Below are 22,918 nucleotides of genomic sequence, written 5' to 3'. Positions count from 1 at the left end.
ATGGATCCTGTTTTATTTAGAAAGTCATCAACTACAGCTTTACTTGAAAGATAAACGCATACCCGGTATTAGAGATTCTTGATGAATAAATAATATTTTTTGGTTGGACGAGTGGTCCTAGTTGCAAAAGATAATCTTGCAATTTTGAGCCATTAATTGAACTGAAGATGATGGCTTGTTATTTCACTGGTAATTTTGGAGCAGTTTGTTGAGATGCAATAGTAGAGTACATTGGAGTGTTTTGAGAAGTGGTAGGAGTTTCCATTGTTGATAAAGTATTATTCATCATTTAATTTTACTTGAACGATTTATTATAAACATATTCAAAGTACGGCCCTGGTTTTAATTGTTGTTAATAAAAAACCAGTCCGGTGTGGTGTTGATATGGAGATTTTATGTAGATAGATTTCCAAATGAATATAGTATTTCAATTTAATTAATGTTCTTCTACTCACGTTTTTGGGTCTTCTTATAACACTAACTTTATTGAACAGGTATATCACTTTTGTTAATTTACTATGGTGAAAATACTGGTATAAAATTCCGAGTATATCGGAGCTGAAATTAAACACGCTTTGTGGTTCGGAATCAGGTCCGGTCTCGGATGTGGTCTTCTATCATCTATTCAACAGATTTTTTAAAAACAAAATCGGTTTGTAAATAGTCGAGAAAATATCAGTTTATTTTTTATTTTTGTTATGTGTCCCAGACTAAATTATCCAGGCTATATCTCTTAAACGAATAGAGATTTTTGAATGGGAGAAAAACTGATATATTCCATTTGTAAATTCCACTTTATACGGCTTAGAAAAAATCATCTCCTAAATATTTATCCCTTAGTTACAAACCTAATTTTAATTTTTAATAACTATACCATAATTAACAGAAATTAAAAATAAACAGATATTTTCTTAATTATTTACAAACCGATTTTATTTTTAAAAAATCTGCTAAATAGACGATAGAAGACCACATCCAAAACTATAAAAAAATATACAGGGTGCTATTAAAAACATTAAAGTTAGGGGTTGTGTGACGTTCCGCCCCTTATAGAATCGATTATTGATGGGAAGATATTATTTAACTATCCAAAATATTATTTAATTATTTTCAGAATTATTTTCTTTCAATGTTTATTCAAATAGAACTTAAACCCATCTCAGAATTTTTAAATGCTTGATGACGTCACATTTAAAACGTGGCAACATTGGTTTCCCCACTTTGACAGCCAATGCTTAGTAGAGGGGTACGAAGGATTCAGCTGTGAACGTGAGCCTTGGATTGCCATTGTTTCTCGAGTGTTCGGTCTGAATCGTAGTGTGCGGGGTCATTAGACTCAATTATTCACCTCTAATTCTCAGTTCCAAATTGATTAAATATTACAATAAAAGTATAGTGAAGTTATCCAGCAGCAGTGGATTTGAAGAATTTTAGAGCATACTATATCCAATGAGTTCTACCCCGGTAAATACACATTTTATTAAGTATTTTATTCAGCCATTTTGGAAGTCCTTGACATTTGCTAACTAAGTTTCACATAGTCTATTTTCATGGTTTTTATGTTTTATTTTCATGGATCAAACTCATCTAGAGATAATTCAATATTCGTTGTTAATTTGTGCTTCCAGTTGGAAAATAGAGCTAATTTAAACTCCATTTTTTATATTCCTTTCAAGTCTACAGAACTCCTATCTTTTGAACGATGATCAAATAAGTATCCATCGCTTAGTCTTACTATATTTCATCCTTGTATAATATATCTATATACCGGTGTATATATTATAATAAAATATTCTTTCACAGTAATTATATTTTGTATTTCAATTGGAAATTACTTGTGTTATTTGACCAAGGTCATCTGATAGCAACCTGATAAAAGGTCAAGCTGTCTAGTCATTCAAGTTTTTGGACTTAATGACCTATTTCTTCTTATTCCCACAGGAATAAAAACACCTCCTCGTATCTCTTGCTTCTTTTTTTTTGACATTGGTAGATTGGTAGTAACACCACACTGTGTTTTTTTTAGCACCTACCATGAAATCTTAAAGCCACCCTACAACAACACCAAGGCCAGACCACACAGAGAGAAACAATCAATAGGCGACCAGCCTGGATTATTTCCACATTTTCTTTTTTTGAGTACCTCCAGCTGCTTTCCAACAGTTTTGAGTACCTTCAGCTGCTTTCTACCAGTCTTCCTCTCCTGTACCTCCAGCAGGACAGCTGCTAGCGAGAGTTAGCACCCTTGGGTGCTCATTACATCAACTTCAAGATTAGGAAAGAGTGGTTTGTTTGGGAACATTTACTGTGCTCTTATTAAAGACAGACTGGTTTTGTGATATTTAGTACATTTTTTTTTATAGTTCAATTGCACACACATTTTTCCTGCTTTATATTTTTTATAGGTTTTTTTTTCTTTACAACATAATATTTAATTGATAGCGTTCCCCAACACTCTGCAATCTATAAAGGTATAAATTTCTGAGCTCAGATATTTTCCCTGATAATAGTAGTCGGTACTCTTATCTTGATTATTTTTAGGCTGTGTTCCACTTTTGTATAATTATTTAAACTCATTCCATTATTTTAGTATATGTTTAATTAAATTTTTAAAAATTAACTTCACATATTAGTCAAAATTGTAATTATTAACTTTATTTAACTCGAACTTATTAACTTTACTTAACTTTAACTTATTAACTTTATTTAACTTTAACTTTAATTTATTAAATTCATATGAACTTCTGGATTCTAATCCCTCAGATTAGTTTTTGGTTTCACTTGTTATTATTACTATTATAAACCACGAGTTAGGAAAAGGATCTGTGTATCCACTCGTAGGTTTATTTATTCAATAAGGCTTGTGCCTGTCCCACTCACAGTGAGGTATTTATATGTTATATATAGTATCAGGTAGTATTTAATTAAGGTGTACGTATTATAAACGTACAATTATTATTTGGTGAGGGTTCTACTAACCTAGTTGTAAGTTGTACTTCCTGTATTAGAGGTACCCGTAGTCAGTTTTTCTAACCTTATAAAGAGTATTCTTAGATCATAGTTGTATGATGATTTTGTAATTGACTTTCACTAGTATCACTTTTTCCTGTCATGTTAGAGTTACACACTAGTTACTTGTCCTAACTCAGAGATTGTTAAAAAGATCTAGTAGTTACATTCAATAAATATACATTTATTGTGATTTTTTTTTTCTTATTACTCCTTTATTTTTAGTAGTATATTTTATAATTTAATAATCTTTAATAACTTTTCACATACTTGTACTACAAATTTAACATACTCTATAGCAGCGTAGAATACCTGGAAGAGCGTTAACCTAGTTATCCTTCTTCTGGCGCCCAAAAATTCATTCTATTTTCAGTATATTATTATATTTACTCTATCTATTTTCTGAACATTATCTTCATATCTTCTTTTCGAGCCATCATTGTCACTTCCTTTAATCTATTGTCTGGCCAAAAATAGCCGTGCAAATTGGCCGAATCCTTCCTTGAGTGTCAAGTGGCCCTTCTCATACATATTTAGCTAGCCATTCAAGTTATATCTATCTATTAATGATTTCTCATCTCTAGTCCTGTATCAATTCGATATTCTTTGTCTTGGCATCCTTCCATACAAATACTACTACAAAGTTGTATTTTAGTTACTCCAGCTTCTTCAACGGAGAAGCCACACATTTTTGTCCTTTGGCTACATTAAGTAGATCTTCTTCTTTTTACTACTTCTGTTGGAGTTTACCACTCCCTTTTCATTCACTCCAACAGAAAATCATCAGCTAGTTGTTACATCGGCTTTCCAACGTGGTGGCTTTATTTTTGGTCTGAGACAGTATTCATTTAGGTCAATTCTTCTCTTTTATCTGAAATCTCTTTGTTATTTCCGTTTGGTATCCTATACACATATTGTTACTTATTTATTTTATTTTTAATTTCTGATACATATCAGGTATTCTTAAACGCTGTTTTGATTTTTGTTTATATTTTGGGACCTCATTATAGTATATGTTTGTGCAGCTTACATTCTGGGTTAGATTTTGAATTTTTATTGGGAACTTATATTTAATATTGCTATTAATAATATAATTCATATAACAATTTTATTTCTTCAGTCAATAGTGGTATAGTTGGAGGTACAACTAAGTGTTGATTATTATCATTATTATTATAGATATATATTTTTTCTAGAGTGGTGGTAAGTTACATATAAATAAAAAAATTTACTTCCAGTATTTAGGTAGTAGGTTTACTTGAGTATACAATATTTATTGGATTATTTATCCATTTATTTGATCTTATATATTTATTTGATCTTATTTATTAGATTATATACTGCATTATATATATATTTTTTTTTTGCTGGCTATTTTGATTTTGTTGGTGTGTTGCTGATATTTTCTCGGTTTATATTATATATATTTTGCGTGCAAACTTTCATATTTTCATATTTTTCATATTTCTGTTCTTTGGACTATTTGTCAATAACTTTGCTCTCATCATGTGTGCTTTTAAAGCTGAACATCTTCTGGTGGATGAATTGGATTATGAATTAAAGATTCGGGACATAATGCCAGAGGAGTCGACAACTGTCGATAAAAAACGCAATCTTTTGAGAGGTGCTTTGAAACAAGAAGCTGGCAATAGAAGTTTTCTCCAAATTTCAGCTGTATCCCTTCCTTTTGAGGAACAACAAAAAGGAATCACTGAAACATTGGACAGCTTGTCTAAAAAAATCGAAAAGTTTAGGGGAACTGTAAAGGATACAGAGTATGCGCGATTAACATCTCGTCTAGGCCATATTTCTGCCCGTGTACACTTGCTACACTGTCCTTCTGAAGAACAGGAACCGTTCAAGAGGTCTGTTTCTCTTAAAATATTAACACTAGAGGGTGAACTTGATTCTAGAGTTAACCCCATTGCTACCTCTACTCCTAATGCTTCAGTCAATGTACCTAGCTTTACGTACTCCAAACCTGTTCAAGTACACAAATGGGGTATTTCATTTTCAGGTGAAAAACAGCACACTGATGTGATGTCATTTTTGGAAAGGGTTGAATGTCTTCGAATATCTAGAGGGGTTTCGGAAGAGGATTTGTTTGCTGCTTCTGCTGAGTTGTTCACCGGGACCGCTTTTACATGGTTTATGAATAACAGGGGTAATTTTTCTTGTTGGTCTGATCTGATTAAAAAGTTGAAGTCGGATTTTCTTCCGTATTCATTCCAGGATGATTTATTAGATCAAATTAAGAATCATAAGCAGAAACCTGGGGAATCTGTTACTATGTTTATTAATACTATATTAGGTATGTGTAGTCGTTTAGACACTCCTTTGTCAGATTTAGCTAAAATTAAAATCATCCTTAAATGTCTATTGCCCTTTTATCATCAACAATTAGCTCTTATGGACATTCAGAACATTGATGACCTTACTATAAAATGCAAACGTTTGGAGGAAACGTTATCCTGGTCTTCTCAACCTCCATCCACATCTCGATCCTCTTCTAACTCTTCTTCTCAGCCAACTTCCTTTAGGCAACGTTCTTGGCTAAATAAGGGTCATGAACATAATGTTTCGGTTGTTAGTTCTCTTGTCTGCTGGAATTGTGATCAGCCTGGTCACCCATTTTACAATTGTGGGATTCCTCAAAATCGTATTTTCTGCCATGGTTGTGGCCGAGAGAACACCCTTAAAAGAAACTGTTCTAAGTGTTCGGGAAACGACACGTCGGAGGTCCGTCCCCTGAACGTTTCTCCGTCCAACATCCAATCAGGGAATCAAACCCCATCGTCAAACGAAACTGCTGGACCAAGCACATCCAGCAACCCAAACCCATCTTCACGAAAAGGGAAAGGGGTGTCGTTCAAGAAAGCAGCACACACCACAAAACAAAATTAAACCAGAAATTTATTTCTATAGATAATACGTTAGATTCGCTTGATTCAAATGATCACAGATGGTCATTTACAAACGCTTCTTTGATTGGTAGTGTTCAACGTAACAATAATAATTGTGATAGTAATGTGGTTCCATTATCTATATTAGATTCTAGTTTTGTTAATGATGATGATACGTCTGGGTTAGTTCCATATAACGGTTGTAGACAACCAAATACTTTAGATCTAGATATTAATTCGTTATTAGTTAGGAAACAAAATGATAATAGGCCATATCTTCCTATTCAAATTTTAGGACAATCGTGTTTAGCTTTGTTAGATAGTGGCTCTAATATTTCATTGATAGGGGCACATTCGTTAAATTTATTGAAAAATTCTAGTATTCCCATTATGCCCATTTCATCTTTGCAAGTATCTACTGCAGATGGTACAGTTCAGTCCATTACGGGCAAACTCCAAATTAAAATCACAGTGGCAGATTTATGTAGGGAAATTACATTTTATGTTATTCCTTCCGTGCAGAATTCTATAATTTTAGGTATGGACTTTTTCAATGCTTTCAATAGTACCTTAAGTTGTTCTGATTTTTCTTTTTCCATATCTGAATTTAATTTATCTACCCTTAGTGCTATTCACGATTTTGCTAGTTTATCAAGCTCTGAACAAAGGCAATTAGAGAGTATGATCTCTAAATTTACTACTCTTTCTTCAAAAGACAAACTAGGTCGTACGTCGTTAATCTCTCACACTATCGAAGTGGGAAATCCCACTCCTTTCAGATTATATCAGTACCCCATACCTCAAGCCTGGCAGGCAGATTTAGAAAAGGAAGTAGATTCGATGCTTGCTTTAAATATCATAGAACCTTCAACATCGTCCTACTGTTCTCCGCTCTGGTTAACGAAGAAGAAGGATGGATCCTTCAGGATCTGCTTTGACGGTCGAAAACTAAACAGTATCACAACTAACAGGGATGCTTATCCTATCCCCAGAATAGATGTGATTTTGAGCAAACTTCAGAATGCCAAATACATCTCTTCTATTGATTTGTCTAAGGCCTTCCTACAGATCCCACTGAGTGAAGAGAGCAAGAAGTATACTGCTTTTGCTGTCAGTGGTAAAGGATTATTCCAGTTTGTCACCATGCCTTTCGGTCTTGTTTCTGCTCCTCAGACAATGTGTCGTCTGATGGATTTAGTCATTGGTCCACCGTTAGAGCCCTATGTTTTCTATTATTTAGACGATATTTTGGTTGTCACTCCTGATTTTTCCCTTCATATGGAAATTTTAGATAAGTTATTTTTACGTCTTAAGGAAGCTAATCTAACGGTCAATCTGGATAAATGTCAGTTTGTCGCCCTAGTCTTAAGTTCTTGGGTTATGTTGTGGATAACCAGGGGCTGAGGACTGATCCTGAGAAAATAGTTGCTATCAAAAATTTTCCTATACCAAAGACCACCACCCAAGTCCGTAGGATATTGGGAATGTGTGGCTATTATCGGCGATTTGTACCGTCCTACTCTACTTTGTTGTCACCTCTTACTGATCTTTTGAAGAACAGGAAAAAGGGACAGACCATTACTTGGACTCCTGAGGCTGACGAAGCTTTTAGGCGCGTTAAAGATGCTTTAACGAGCGCTCCGGTTATGATGTCACCTAATTTTGATGAGCATTTTTATCTAATGACAGATTGCTCTAATACAGCTTCTGGAGGCGTATTATTTCAGTTGAAAGATGGCTCCGAACACCCCATAGCGTACACTAGTAAGAAGTTGAACAAGGCCCAGAAAAACTATTCAACTACGGAGAAAGAACTCTTAGCTATCATCCATGGGTTAGAAGCTTTTCGTTATTATCTGGAAGGTCGTAATTTCACTATAATTACTGATCATAGTTCCTTAGTATGGCTTCATAGTATGAAAAACCCTTCACAGAGGCTTTCTCGATGGATATGCAAACTGGCTGCCTATTCATATAAGATTGTCCATAGAAAGGCAAACGGGGTAGTGGTCGCAGATGCTCTTTCACGTGTCCATGATATTAATGTCCTAGATCTGTCCTCTTTAAGTCCTGATATGTGGTATCAGAATATGATTGATAGGGTCACTCAAGACCCACAAAAATATCCTGATTTTAAGGTAGAGAATAATATTCTGTACAAACACATCTTAAGTCCGATAGAGTCCTTATCCAATATGTCGGAGTGGAAAATAGTTGTACCTACGCCAAATAGGGAAAATATTCTGCATATGTTTCATGATGAAGTTACGGCGGGTCATTTTGGTTTTTATAAGACTTATCACCGTATTGCCGAATTATATTATTGGCCTGGTATGCGGAAGTCTATAAAAAGGTACATTTCTAAATGCATGGTTTGTGCTACTTGTAAACCAAGTAACCTACCACAGGCTGGACTTATGGGTTCCTTCAGGAACATAAATTTTCCTTGGCAGATGATCTCAATGGATCTCATTGGACCTTATCCTCGGAGTTACAAGGGTAATACCTATTGCCTGGTAGTTGTGGATTATTTCACTAAATTTCCTTTAGTTTGTCCCCTTCGCCAGGCCACAACTCCAGCAATTTTAAAATATTTGGAGGAACAAGTCTTTTTGGTGTATGGTGTTCCTCAAATTGTGTCATGTGACAACGGTCCTCAGTTTGTATCGAAGGCCTTTAAAGATCTTCTAGCTAAATATAAGGTTCAAAAGACCTTTTATAATGCTGCCTACCATCCACAAGCAAATCATACTGAGAGAGTAAATCGCAGTATTGTCACAGCTCTAAGGTCCTATACTTACCCTGATCACAGAGCTTGGGATCAATATATTCATTCCATAGCTCAAGCCATAAGGACTTCTGTCCATGAAGTTACCCAGTGCTCTCCAGCATATTTGAATTTTGGTAGGAATGTGGCTTTATCAGGTGATTATTTTGGTGTAATTTCAGACAATTCCGAAAATCTTCCTCAAATATCTGAGAAACTTCATCGCTTAGATGATCTCCAGACGTTACCTCATATTTTCGCAGACATTAGGAAGAAGTTAAAAACTTCTTACCTAAGGAACCAGCAGCACTATAATTTGAGGAAACGAGATCTGCGATTCTTTGTTGGTGATCGAGTCTTAAAGCGCAATTTTGTCAAATCCAATAAGGGTGATGCCATTTCTGCAAAGTTTTGCCAGAAATATGTCCCATGTACTGTCTCAAGGGTAATATCTCCTTTGATTTATGAATTAAAGGACAATTCGACTAATAAGCGAATTGGTCAATTTCATGTAAAGGATTTACTGCCTGACAACACCATGGACGATGTGGATTCTTCAACTTCATCGGAAGAAGATTAGCTTAACAGGGTTGTTTAAGCTAATATCTTCCTGTGTTTGCCTTTAATTAGTTTTATTATGGTATAGTATTTTAGTTTAAATTGTTAATCACCAGATAATGCCTGACCATAGCAATTTTTATCCTTCGGCATGGCTTGATGATTTCTCACGTATTAGTTATTAGGTACCGAATTCTTGTGTAATACCGCTTGTATGAGTTTATTATTATTTTTTTGTATTATAGATTGCATTTGAGTCATTATCGACAAATATTCTCAAATACTAATCCAGCCAGTAGTATTACCAAGTTAATAACCTCCACTTGTACTTTTAGTTTTGTACTCAACCTCTCAGAATAAAAGGGCTGTTGATTATTATATATTAAGATATTTGGATGTGTGGGCTCATACAAGTATTCTTGCTTAATATAGATGGAGCTATGTTACACTACCATATCTTAGATTATGTGTTATATCTTGGATATTTGATTACATACCTATTATTTTTTTTTATTGTTTTTATATCATGTCATTGGATTTGCCATATTGGAAAGAAGTTGTGGTTGTTAATTTGTTATTGGGTTACTTTATTGATATTTGTCACAGGTACCTTAAATACTTTATATTAATTCGGATTCTTACTTCCTCCACAGGATGATTCTGGAATGAATTTGGAATTTTGATTTATAAATGAATTCTTGAGTCCTTCATATTTCTTCTTATGAACTAGTCTGTTAATGCTCAAAGTTGGTGAATACGTGGGTTCGAAGTTCAGCAACTGATCACTGCTATCCGATTTCGTAATCCATGTCTTTCTTGTCAGAGTAGGCAGATGTTTATCCATGATAATATTTCTGGTTGGGAAATGGTGTACAACACTTCCTAACCATTCTTGTGCAATTGTTCCAAATATTCCAGGCACATTTTCACACGATAATAGGGAAGTCTAGTTTGCTTATTTTATGTCTCTTAGTTCATAGTATATAGATGCTTGACTTTCCATAGACGTAGAGTCGTAATGTTAGTGATTAACCCACTGGGACAAATTATTGATTTTCTTTTTAGTAGATTCCCTCTTCTTTCCTTAGGCATTAATTGTTGCTTAGATTCAGGAATATCTCCTGGATAATCCTATGTATGTTCACATGAATATACAGTCTTATGAAAGATTGGGAGCTCGTTCCCGTCATATTTTGTATTTACCATGGAGTCATAGAACTTATAAGTTCATCCTTTATTTTTACTATTTAGTTTCGATAGGCTCATATTACCGGATGAGGGTAGATCTAGAGCTAATTTAGTTAGTTATTTAGTATTAGTGAGAATTGGTCCATAAATCTTCCTGATCGTTCTTCTTTGGATATGCTCCTATAAATCTGGTGTCCATTGCTAGTCCGATTTTGGATTAAGTGTCCGATTCTTCACTTATTTTGTTTATTTGGTTGTATAGGTTCGTATTACCGGATGTGGGTGTACGTAGACCTAATTTATTTATATGATTTAGTATGGATGTGAATTGGTCCATAAATCTTCCTGGTCGTTCTTCATTGGATATGCTTTTGTGAATCTGTTGTCCATTGATAGTCTGACTTTGGATTGAGTGTCTGATTCCACATTTATTTTGGTTAATGTGTTTGCATTCCTTTGGTATGTTCACTATTTATATTAGTTGGTATTGGTGAAAATTATTCTATAAATATTCCTAGTTGTTCTTCTCTGGATATGCTATTACGAATCTGGTGTCCATTGCTAGTCCAATTTAGGATTGAGTGTTTGATTCTTCACTTATTATAGTTATTGATTTCATTGGTGACTTTAGTATATGTACTTGCGTTATGGTATGAATTGGCTCTCACCTTTGCCTGGTTGTTCGTCCTTGGATATACTCCTTATAAATCTGATGTCCATGGATAGTTCAACTTTGGATTTACTGCCAATTCGACACTTATTTGTCATTATAAATTATGTCTCATCTTTAGCACTTTTACTAGGACTTCGGGTCATATTTTGCAATTTCCGTTATTTGCTGCAGTGACCATCCTACTTTCCCTTGATTATTAGTGGTGATTATTTGTAATCTTGCGAATCAACGGGGAATGATACACTAAGCACTACTACTCTAGTTTAATATTTTGAAAAAAAAAAAAAAAAATTTTTTTAAATAAAATTTTTTTTCTGGTGGTTGAAAGGGAATGTGACGTTCCGCCCCTTATAGAATCGATTATTGATGGGAAGATATTATTTAACTATCCAAAATATTATTTAATTATTTTCAGAATTATTTTCTTTCAATGTTTATTCAAATAGAACTTAAACCCATCTCAGAATTTTTAAATGCTTGATGACGTCACATTTAAAACGTGGCAACATTGGTTTCCCCACTTTGACAGCCAATGCTTAGTAGAGGGGTACGAAGGATTCAGCTGTGAACGTGAGCCTTGGATTGCCATTGTTTCTCGAGTGTTCGGTCTGAATCGTAGTGTGCGGGGTCATTAGACTCAATTATTCACCTCTAATTCTCAGTTCCAAATTGATTAAATATTACAATAAAAGTATAGTGAAGTTATCCAGCAGCAGTGGATTTGAAGAATTTTAGAGCATACTATATCCAATGAGTTCTACCCCGGTAAATACACATTTTATTAAGTATTTTATTCAGCCATTTTGGAAGTCCTTGACATTTGCTAACTAAGTTTCACATAGTCTATTTTCATGGTTTTTATGTTTTATTTTCATGGATCAAACTCATCTAGAGATAATTCAATATTCGTTGTTAATTTGTGCTTCCAGTTGGAAAATAGAGCTAATTTAAACTCCATTTTTTATATTCCTTTCAAGTCTACAGAACTCCTATCTTTTGAACGATGATCAAATAAGTATCCATCGCTTAGTCTTACTATATTTCATCCTTGTATAATATATCTATATACCGGTGTATATATTATAATAAAATATTCTTTCACAGTAATTATATTTTGTATTTCAATTGGAAATTACTTGTGTTATTTGACCAAGGTCATCTGATAGCAACCTGATAAAAGGTCAAGCTGTCTAGTCATTCAAGTTTTTGGACTTAATGACCTATTTCTTCTTATTCCCACAGGAATAAAAACACCTCCTCGTATCTCTTGCTTCTTTTTTTTTGACATTGGTAGATTGGTAGTAACACCACACTGTGTTTTTTTTAGCACCTACCATGAAATCTTAAAGCCACCCTACAACAACACCAAGGCCAGACCACACAGAGAGAAACAATCAATAGGCGACCAGCCTGGATTATTTCCACATTTTCTTTTTTTGAGTACCTCCAGCTGCTTTCCAACAGTTTTGAGTACCTTCAGCTGCTTTCTACCAGTCTTCCTCTCCTGTACCTCCAGCAGGACAGCTGCTAGCGAGAGTTAGCACCCTTGGGTGCTCATTACATCAACTTCAAGATTAGGAAAGAGTGGTTTGTTTGGGAACATTTACTGTGCTCTTATTAAAGACAGACTGGTTTTGTGATATTTAGTACATTTTTTTTTATAGTTCAATTGCACACACATTTTTCCTGCTTTATATTTTTTATAGGTTTTTTTTTCTTTACAACATAATATTTAATTGATAGCGTTCCCCAACACTCTGCAATCTATAAAGGTATAAATTTCTGAGCTCAGATATTTTCCCTGATAATAGTAGTCGGTACTCTTATCTTGATTATTTTTAGGCTGTGTTCCACTTTTGTATAATTATTTAAACTCATTCCATTATTTTAGTATATGTTTAATTAAATTTTTAAAAATTAACTTCACATATTAGTCAAAATTGTAATTATTAACTTTATTTAACTCGAACTTATTAACTTTACTTAACTTTAACTTATTAACTTTATTTAACTTTAACTTTAATTTATTAAATTCATATGAACTTCTGGATTCTAATCCCTCAGATTAGTTTTTGGTTTCACTTGTTATTATTACTATTATAAACCACGAGTTAGGAAAAGGATCTGTGTATCCACTCGTAGGTTTATTTATTCAATAAGGCTTGTGCCTGTCCCACTCACAGTGAGGTATTTATATGTTATATATAGTATCAGGTAGTATTTAATTAAGGTGTACGTATTATAAACGTACAATTATTATTTGGTGAGGGTTCTACTAACCTAGTTGTAAGTTGTACTTCCTGTATTAGAGGTACCCGTAGTCAGTTTTTCTAACCTTATAAAGAGTATTCTTAGATCATAGTTGTATGATGATTTTGTAATTGACTTTCACTAGTATCACTTTTTCCTGTCATGTTAGAGTTACACACTAGTTACTTGTCCTAACTCAGAGATTGTTAAAAAGATCTAGTAGTTACATTCAATAAATATACATTTATTGTGATTTTTTTTTTCTTATTACTCCTTTATTTTTAGTAGTATATTTTATAATTTAATAATCTTTAATAACTTTTCACATACTTGTACTACAAATTTAACATACTCTATAGCAGCGTAGAATACCTGGAAGAGCGTTAACCTAGTTATCCTTCTTCTGGCGCCCAAAAATTCATTCTATTTTCAGTATATTATTATATTTACTCTATCTATTTTCTGAACATTATCTTCATATCTTCTTTTCGAGCCATCATTGTCACTTCCTTTAATCTATTGTCTGGCCAAAAATAGCCGTGCAAATTGGCCGAATCCTTCCTTGAGTGTCAAGTGGCCCTTCTCATACATATTTAGCTAGCCATTCAAGTTATATCTATCTATTAATGATTTCTCATCTCTAGTCCTGTATCAATTCGATATTCTTTGTCTTGGCATCCTTCCATACAAATACTACTACAAAGTTGTATTTTAGTTACTCCAGCTTCTTCAACGGAGAAGCCACACATTTTTGTCCTTTGGCTACATTAAGTAGATCTTCTTCTTTTTACTACTTCTGTTGGAGTTTACCACTCCCTTTTCATTCACTCCAACAGAAAATCATCAGCTAGTTGTTACAGTTGTAACTAAGGGATGAATATTTATGGGATAATTTTTTCTACGCCATAAAAAAGTGTTATACAAATAGAATATATCAGTTTTGTCCCATTCGAAAATCTCTATTTCTTTAACAGATATAGCCTGGATAAATTAGTCTGAGATACCCTGTATAGTGTCACAACTCAATCTTTTTTTATTTTTAGCAGAATTAATACAATATTTTATATATAATACCCTATTTTATATTTAATTAATTTCTATATAATACACTAAAACCTTTGAAACTGACTAAAATTATTTTTATAAAGTTATACTAATTTTAACAGTTTTAGTACATTCTTTCACGGTTTTGTGGTAAATTTTAAAGAATCGCTTGGATTAAGATGAAATTTGGCATACGCATAGCTAACATATCAAAGAAAAAAGTGATATTGTGCCGATGTGTGCTGTGCACCTGGGGGTTACTTCACCCCCTCTTGGGGGTGAAAAAATATATGTCAATAATAAGTCCGGAAATAGATAAACTACTAATTTTAAGTAACTTTTGTTCTGACATCAATTTCAAGCCTAGGTTCTGGAGAATATTAATCAACATTTCCTGCGGTATTGTTGGATGAACATTAGATAAGAGAAGACGTTCCGATGGGGTGACTAATCTACGTGCTAGAAGTACTTCATTATTTATTTTTATGGATCCTGTTTTATTTAGAAAGTCATCAACTACAGCTTTACTTGAAAGATAAACGCATACCCGGTATTAGAGATTCTTGATGAATAAATAATATTTTTTGGTTGGACGAGTGGTCCTAGTTGCAAAAGATAATCTTGCAATTTTGAGCATTTTGAACAAAATTACCACGTTTTTAGACGGTCACAAAAAGTAAATATTTTGTCGAAAAAAATGTTCTTAGGAAAAATATAGCATGTGAAAAAATAAAAAAAAAATGTACGCTTGAAGTCTCTGGACCTCGTAGACCAGAGTTATAGCCAATGAAAAATAGGTTCATATTCGCCAAATTTCAAATAGGCTATGTCAACGTGAAATATCCAAAAAATAAAGCACTTTTTGGGGAAAACATATTTTAACTTTTTTAAAGTGTTTAAAAAAAGCTTTATTTCTGTTTTTATTAAAGGTTTCTAGCATCAAATTTAAGCAAGTTACGCTCAAAATAAAGTTGCTCCCTTTTGTTTTGGCAAAAAAAAAAATCGGGAAGATCACCCCTTAATTGGCAACCTAACTGAAATTAATCTTTACATCTTTACCGCTCCACAAATTATTTAACTTAAGTTGTGTTTATATGATAATATGTAAGTTTCACTGACTCAAAGTGATTATTTTTGAAATAATTTGGATTAAAAAAAAATTTAAAAATTTTAATTTTGAAAAATATGATTTTTTTCAAAATAACTTAAAAATTGTTAGAGATACCAAAAATCTCAAAAAACAAAGAAGTCAGTATTACTTTTCTGAATATCTTTTACTTTTTGTTTTTCTGTAAGACAAAAATTGATTAAGATTTGGTGTTTCTAAATTTGCATACACTTGTGATCAGTGACTCGTTCAAGCCCTTTTAACTACAGCTCTTGCAAAAATAAGGATTTTGAACCGAAGAAACTTAGTCAATTTATCCATTTCCGGACTTACTTTGGACGTATATTTTTTCACCCTCCAGAAGGGGTGAAAGCCACCCCCATGGCAAAAGCACACATTGGCACAATATCACTTTTTTTCTTTGACTTGTTAGCTATGTGTATGCCAAATTCCATGTCATTCCAAGCGGTCCTTTAAAATTTAGAGGCTTTGCAATATTTTACCGTTAAAGAACGTACTATTTTTAAATTAAACCCGGGAGAGTTTTAGCACAAATTTTAAATATATCAGCTCAATATACAAAAAAGGTGATAAACGTATATGCTCTAATTTATTATAGAGGAGTAACTGTTACCAACTCAGTAGGGAGGTTGTACGGTCGAATAATAAAAGAAAGAATAGAATCAGAATATGAAGACATGGAAGAACAAAGTGGATTTCCTGCAGGAAGATCGTGCACTGATAAATACCTATTCGTTCTGCAGCAGGTAATAGAAAAACGGAAGGCAAGGAATCTATCTACCCACCTATTGTTTGTAGGTTTAGAGGAAGCATACGATACGGTACCTTTGAAAAAACTGTTTCAAACATTGACGAAAGTAGGTCTTAGTAGAGAGTATGTGGATGCTATCGCAAATACAAAAATGCAAGAAGTGTCGTTAAAGAAGGAATAGCTATTTGTATAACAAGGGATGGAATTGCTACTTTTCCTCCCGAGAATGAAGTTTACTGCCCGACGCCTAGCGGAGTGCAGTAATCATTCAAGGGAGGAAAAGACACTTTACTCCCATGTTATACATATGGTTTTTCCACCTTCCTCAAATAACAAGTCATTTTTTCATTTTAACTTAATTAATTTATGTAACTAACCAACAAAATTTATTAGAGCTAAAACTAACAAGTAGGTACAATATAACTGTCAACTGTCAAATATAAGTCAAATTATTAATGTAAACATTGTTAAATCAGAATAACAATTTACTGTTTTTTACCATTCTGCAAAATACAGAGTGTTTTTAAATAAACGTTAAAATGTATAGATACTTGCGTAATAGAAAATAGATATTGTACAGGGCGTCAATAAGTTATATTTCATAATCGAAATACCATGACGTCACAACTTCTTTGCTCCCTACAATCAGGTCCGGAACAGTATACTTTCGGTAGAGGTAGGTGGAAAACTTTATATCTAAATCATGTCCAATAACAAAGGGGATTAAACAAGGATGTTGCCTGTCTCCGACTTTATTTAAAATATATATTCAATCATCGCTAGAGCAGTGGAGAGAACAAGTATCCGGAATGGGAATAGACATAGGCGGTGGTAAATGTCTAAAAACTTTGTTTTTCGCAGATGATCAGGTAGTCGTAGCGAATAATGAGGAAGACGTGGACTATAGGTTTAGAAAACTAAAGAAAGAATATGAAAAATGGGGCCTCAATGTGAACATGTCAAAGACAGAATATCTTAAAATGGGGGATGACGAAGAAGATCCAGATTTAGAAATTAGAACCACTAAACTATGTAAAGCATTTAAAGGTTGGACGCGTTTCCGCGACCCGCGTCATTAACGTATTTACGTTATTGGACTAACGTAACGCGGCTGTAAATTTGTCGAAAAACTCGTATAAGAGATCGACAATATTTATTAATTAAATGTAATTACTTTAAATTGAAAATTAAGAGTTTTGTAGCGCGGTAATTTTTTTATTACAAAACTCTTATTCAATTTAAAGTACTTATAGTTAATTAATAAAAATTGTTGATCTCTTGTCCGACTTTTCAGCCGGGTTTCGTTAATCCGACAACGTAAATATCAACGCAAACGCGTCCAACATGCACTCTAAAATTTTTCAGAAGTGGTAGACTCGGTCAAACGAAGCAGTTAACATTTTTAAGACTTTTGTAATCATCTTTCAAAAAGGACGATGTATTCTTTTTCTCATGATCTTCTTTCAGTGCGTCACAGTTTTTCTATTTCTTTCTAACGCATTAAATTGTATGTGACAGAAAAAAGGCACGTCCGTGATTACAGACATTTACAACATTTATTCTAGTTATTCTAGTTGTCGATAGATGGCGCCATAATAAAAAAAATAATTTTTTTTAATTAGATAATAATATTACAAATATAATCTGTATAATTTATAAGACTATGCAAATCAAAGAAAATACCATTTTATAAATGCAAGAAACACATTTGATTTGTTTTTATTTCAAATTGAAAATAAAATGTGACAACTGTCAGATTTAACTAAAATGTCATGTTAGAATAAATGTCATAAATGTGTATTATCACGGACTTACCCTTTTTCCTATCATTTGTTACGCACTGAAAAATGCTCATGAAAAGGATAATACTGTAGACTATTCTGTTTTAGATAATATAGTCCAAGCTGTGAGTGAAAAATAGGTCGATTTCAGGACATAATTCAGGAATTTTTGAAACATGTCAGGTGTTGTAAAGGACCATGCCAGGAATAACTTCTACTAAAATGTAACCAAAAATTTTGTGCGGTTTTTTATTTATGACGTTTTTCATTTATTAAATTTGCAATTTTTAAAGATTTTTAATTTTGCAGTTTAGGATATTCATTTTAAAGAAAAACTTTTAAATAAAAAATTGTAGTAAATTAAAAAACCTACAATTCGAGCTATGGCAAGTTTAATTTCTTTAATATGTTATTGCAAAACAGCCCGCGATATGTCAAAAATGGCCGTTTTTGCAAGTGCATTATTTATTGTAAAAATAACTTTTATTTATCTTTTAAGGCTTTAAAATGAAGAACTTTCCATACCAAATGTAAAAAAATTTGAAGAGCCCGATTGATGATTTTGTTGCTTATATATTATAACTTGTTTATCAAAAGGGGTCAAATGTCGAAAGCTATAACTTTTTGAAAAAAAATCATAGAGAATTAATACAGATCCAATTTCCTTCTAAATACATATATTTTCATATTCTGCTGTAAATAAATGCGTAAAACATTTTTCAGCCTCTTATTTCGGGTTTGAAAATAAGGGGGCAAATTTCGTTACAAACATTTAGAACTGAAGCCGCCCCTGTACATCCTATGAGTTTCTAACTTGCAGATTATTTTTGCTGAAAACAAAATTAAGATTCAAAACAAAACAAAATTTTTTACGACTAACTGAAGCTGAGATAATTGTTTTTGTTTCTTAAATCGTAGTGACTTTATTTATAACAACTAAGAAATTATTTCACAATCATTGACTAAAGAAAGACTTATAATTATTTTAAAATAAAAATTATTTTAAACGAAAATTACATTTAATTATTAAAAATAATTTTTAAGGTGAAATGGAGATTTATTTTTCTTTTCGAATGTGATTTATTGTGTCGGTTGCCCTTAGCAACGGTTAGCAACTTATAGATTGAATCACGGTTTTTGCTTTATAAAGTAAAGCACCGCTTGTATTGACATGAAATTTGGCAAACACATAGATAACATGTCAAAAGGTAATTAATACTTTTCGAGTTATTTGGGAGTAAATACCTTCATTTTTCAACAAAAAAAACAGGTTTTTAGGCCGTTTTTGACAAATAACTCAAAAACTAGGTATGTTATTGAAAAAAACATTCTTAATAAAAATATAGCACATAAAAATTGAAAAAAATGATGTATGCATGAACTCTCTAGAACCAGTAGAAACAAAATTCTAGTTAATGAAAAATAGGTTCATATCCGTCAAATTTCAAAGTGAAATATTTCAACGTGTAATAATCAAAAAATCGTGCACTTTTTGGAGAAAACTCAGAATACCTTTTTAAAATTTTATTTTTTAAAGTTGTTTAAAAAATGTGTGTATTTGTTTTTTAAAAAAGTTTGTAGCGTCAAAAGTAAGCATGTTAGGCTCAAAATAAAGATGGTCTCCTTTTTTTGTTCAAAAACTCAACTGGGAAATTTCACCCCCTAATTAGCATCAAAAATGAAATTAATCCTTTTTACCTTATAAGTTTTCTTACTCGTGTATGTGTCGTATATGTCTGTAAGTTTCATCGGTTCAAAGTACTTATTTTCGAAGGGCATGTAGTTGAAAAGACTTGAACTAGTCAATAATCACGAGTGTATGCAAATTTAGAACAGCCATATCTTAACCAATTTTTTCCTTACAAAAAAAAAACAAAATATTCAAAATATTCAGAAAAGCAAAGACAACATTTTTTTACTCTTTGTAATATTTTGTCACGCTAATAAATTTTAAGTTATTTTGAAAAAGGAATCTTTCAAAATTAAAAATTAAAACAGATTTACTTTAAAATCAATTTTTTTTTAATAAGATTTTTGAACCAATGATACTTACAGATCATATATATAAATAATACATGGGCAAAGTAACTTGTGAAGCGGTAATGATTAATTTGATTTAAAATGGTAATTATGGGGTGATTTTCCCGAGTTTTTTTGAAAAAAAAATAGAGATTAACGTTATTTTGAGCGTAGCTTGCTTACTTTTGATACTAGAATTTTTTTAAAAAAGAAAAACAAAAAACAAAAAATAATATTTTATTAAACACTTTAAAAAAGTTTTAATGAGTTTTCTCCAAAAAGTGCATCATTTTCGGGTTATTTCACGTTGAAATATCGATATGAACCTATTTTTCATTAGCTAGAACTTTGCTTCTGCTGGGTTTAGTAAGTTCATACATACACCATTTTTTATTAATTTTTAATGGGCTATTATATTTTGCTAAGAATGTTTTTTAATAAAATACTTACATTTTGAGTTACTTGCAAAAAACCGCCTAAAAACTTTTTTTTGTTGAATAATGAACGTATTTACTCGCAAATAATTCGAAAAATATTAACTTAATTAAAAAATGATACAGAATAAAAGTTGCTTAGAATTAGTCGTTTTATCGATTTTCTGACTTATTTTGAACGTATAGGTTTTCAAAACTTATAAGGGGTGTAACTTACCCCAGTGCAAAGCACACAGAGAGCCAATATCATTTTTATTCTTTGACATGTTATCTATGTGTTTGCCAAATTTCATGTCAATATAGGCGGTGCTTAAAAATTTGGAGTAAAGACAATGATTCAATGTACTATAAGTTGCTAACCGTTGCTAAGGGCAACCGACACAATAAATCACATTCGTAAAGGAAAATAAACACTACAATTTAAAAATCATTTTTAAAAATAATATGTAATTATTTTCGTGTAGAATAATTTTTATTTTAAAATAATTTAAGTCTTTCTTTTGTCCAAGACTGTGAAATAATTTCTTAATTGTTATAAATAAAGTCACTACGAGTTAAGCAAACAAAAACAATCATCTCGGCTTCAGTTGGTCGTACAAAATTTGTATTTTTTTTAATCTTTATTTTGTATTTAGCAACAATAATCTGCACGCTAGAAACTCATAGGATGTACAGAGGCGGCTTCAGTTCTAAATGTTTATTACGAAATTTGCCCCCTTATTTTCAAACCAAAAATAAGTGGTTGACAAATGTTTTACGCATTTATTTACATTAGAGTATAAAAATATAATTCTTTAGAAGGTGAGTGGATCTTTACTAAATCTCTACGATTTTTTTTTCAAAAAGTTATAGCCTTCGACATTTGACCCCTTTTGATAAATGAGTTACAATATCTAAGCAACAACTTCACCAATCGGGCACTACAATTTTTTTATGTTTGGCATTGAACGTTCTTCATTTTTAGGCATTAAAAATAAATAAAAAATATTTTCAGAATAAATAATGCAATGGCACAAAACGACCATTTTGGAAATTTTGCGGTCTGTTTTGCAATAACATTATAACGAAATTAAACTTGTCATAGCTCAAATTGTAGGTTTTTCAATTTACTACAATTTTTTATTTAAAAGTTTTTCTCTAAAGTGAATACCGTATGCTGCAAAATTAAAAATCTTAAAACATTGCAAATTTAACAAATGAAAAACGTCATAAATAAACAACCGCACAAATTTGTTGGTTACATTTTAGTAGAAGTTATTCCTGGCGTTGTTCTTTACAACACCTGATAGGCTTCAAAAATTCCTGAATTATATCACGTTTTTTCACCCACAGCCTGGGGTAATAATATATTTCCTGATGTCCTGATGTTCCTCAATTTAACTAGTCTTAGGTCATGTACTTCGCAAATTGAAAGTAGATGTCTCAACCTGCTTTTGACAAAAAGTTCTTAAATTAGCAATATGTTTTTCTAATTGCTCACTTATATCCAACTCCTCTTCTTCGTGAATACCGCGTTAAGGTTCTTTGCACTGCGCTACGTGAATGATGTTTTGGTGTCTTTGTGAGGTGTATTCGTACATTTTCGTAATTTTTTTTCCTTTTATTATTATGATATTTTTCGGCGATCTTTTCTAGATTATTAGTTGATGTTGTTCTGAAGCTATTTTCTTGTGGCATTTTTACAATTTTAACTATTTAGAATGGGAAATAAGCCACAATATTATTAAAAAATGATTTTTATTAACGTTTCGACGCCCAAATCGGGTGCCGTTGTCAAAATACAAAATACTATTAACATAAACAAAAATGTTGTTGCTTAGTAAAAAAATTCTTCTAATAATTTATTTAATTTGTCTCATTTATATCGGCAATTCAGATACATATTATACATTTTAAAGTAGAAGACTTTAAAATGATATTGCCAATATTTATGAGTTGCGTTCCTGGGACGACTTTACTGAAAGATAGTTCATTCGATTACATGAAATCAACCTCAACTCAAGAATATCCGTCACAAAAAAAAATCATAGCATGTGATCTGTCTTTAAAAAGACAACCACATGCAACGGTGACATTAACATTCTCGCGTTAGAGATCTCATAGTAAATCACGAGGGAAAACCAAGAAAAACCTCGTGATACTATCCCGACATCGTAAGTATTTGGTTTTACATTTAATTTACTCTCAAAATTAATATCAAATTCTGACTTTACTATAATTTTGTTTAAATTATAAATAATATCAATAATACATGGATATATAAGTAATACTAAAATATAAAATATGTAATAACTGGACTATTGACTTACTAATTATTGACCAAATACTTACGATGTCGGGATAGTATCACGAGGTTTTTCCTGGATTTCCCTCGTGATTTACTATGAGATCTCTAACGCGAGAATGTTAATG

The 22,918-nt window shown here is 32.2% G+C and overlaps 1 protein-coding gene across 1 annotated transcript; it reads left to right on the top strand.

Moving 5' to 3' along the window:
- Nucleotides 1-1,033: 1,033 nt before the first annotated feature.
- Nucleotides 1,034-6,425, top strand: LOC126888255 (uncharacterized). Its single transcript, XM_050656354.1, has 2 exons — nt 1,034-1,464; nt 2,027-6,425. Exon 2 carries the CDS (start codon nt 4,516-4,518, stop codon nt 5,911-5,913), a length of 1,398 nt encoding a protein of 465 aa, XP_050512311.1. The 5' UTR covers nt 1,034-1,464; nt 2,027-4,515; the 3' UTR covers nt 5,914-6,425.
- The last annotated feature ends 16,493 nt before the right edge of the window (nt 6,426-22,918 follow it).

Source organism: Diabrotica virgifera, chromosome 1 (assembly GCF_917563875.1).
Source record: "Diabrotica virgifera virgifera chromosome 1, PGI_DIABVI_V3a".
NCBI lineage: Eukaryota > Metazoa > Arthropoda > Insecta > Coleoptera > Chrysomelidae > Diabrotica > Diabrotica virgifera.
Note: the sequence above shows the minus strand (reverse complement) of the source record. Positions and strands in the feature narration are given on the sequence as shown.

Bases quoted from the DNA above. Each gene is read 5' to 3' on its own strand.
- LOC126888255 (XM_050656354.1), top strand. From the start codon at position 4,516: ATGTGTGCTTTTAAAGCTGAACATCTTCTGGTGGATGAATTGGATTAT.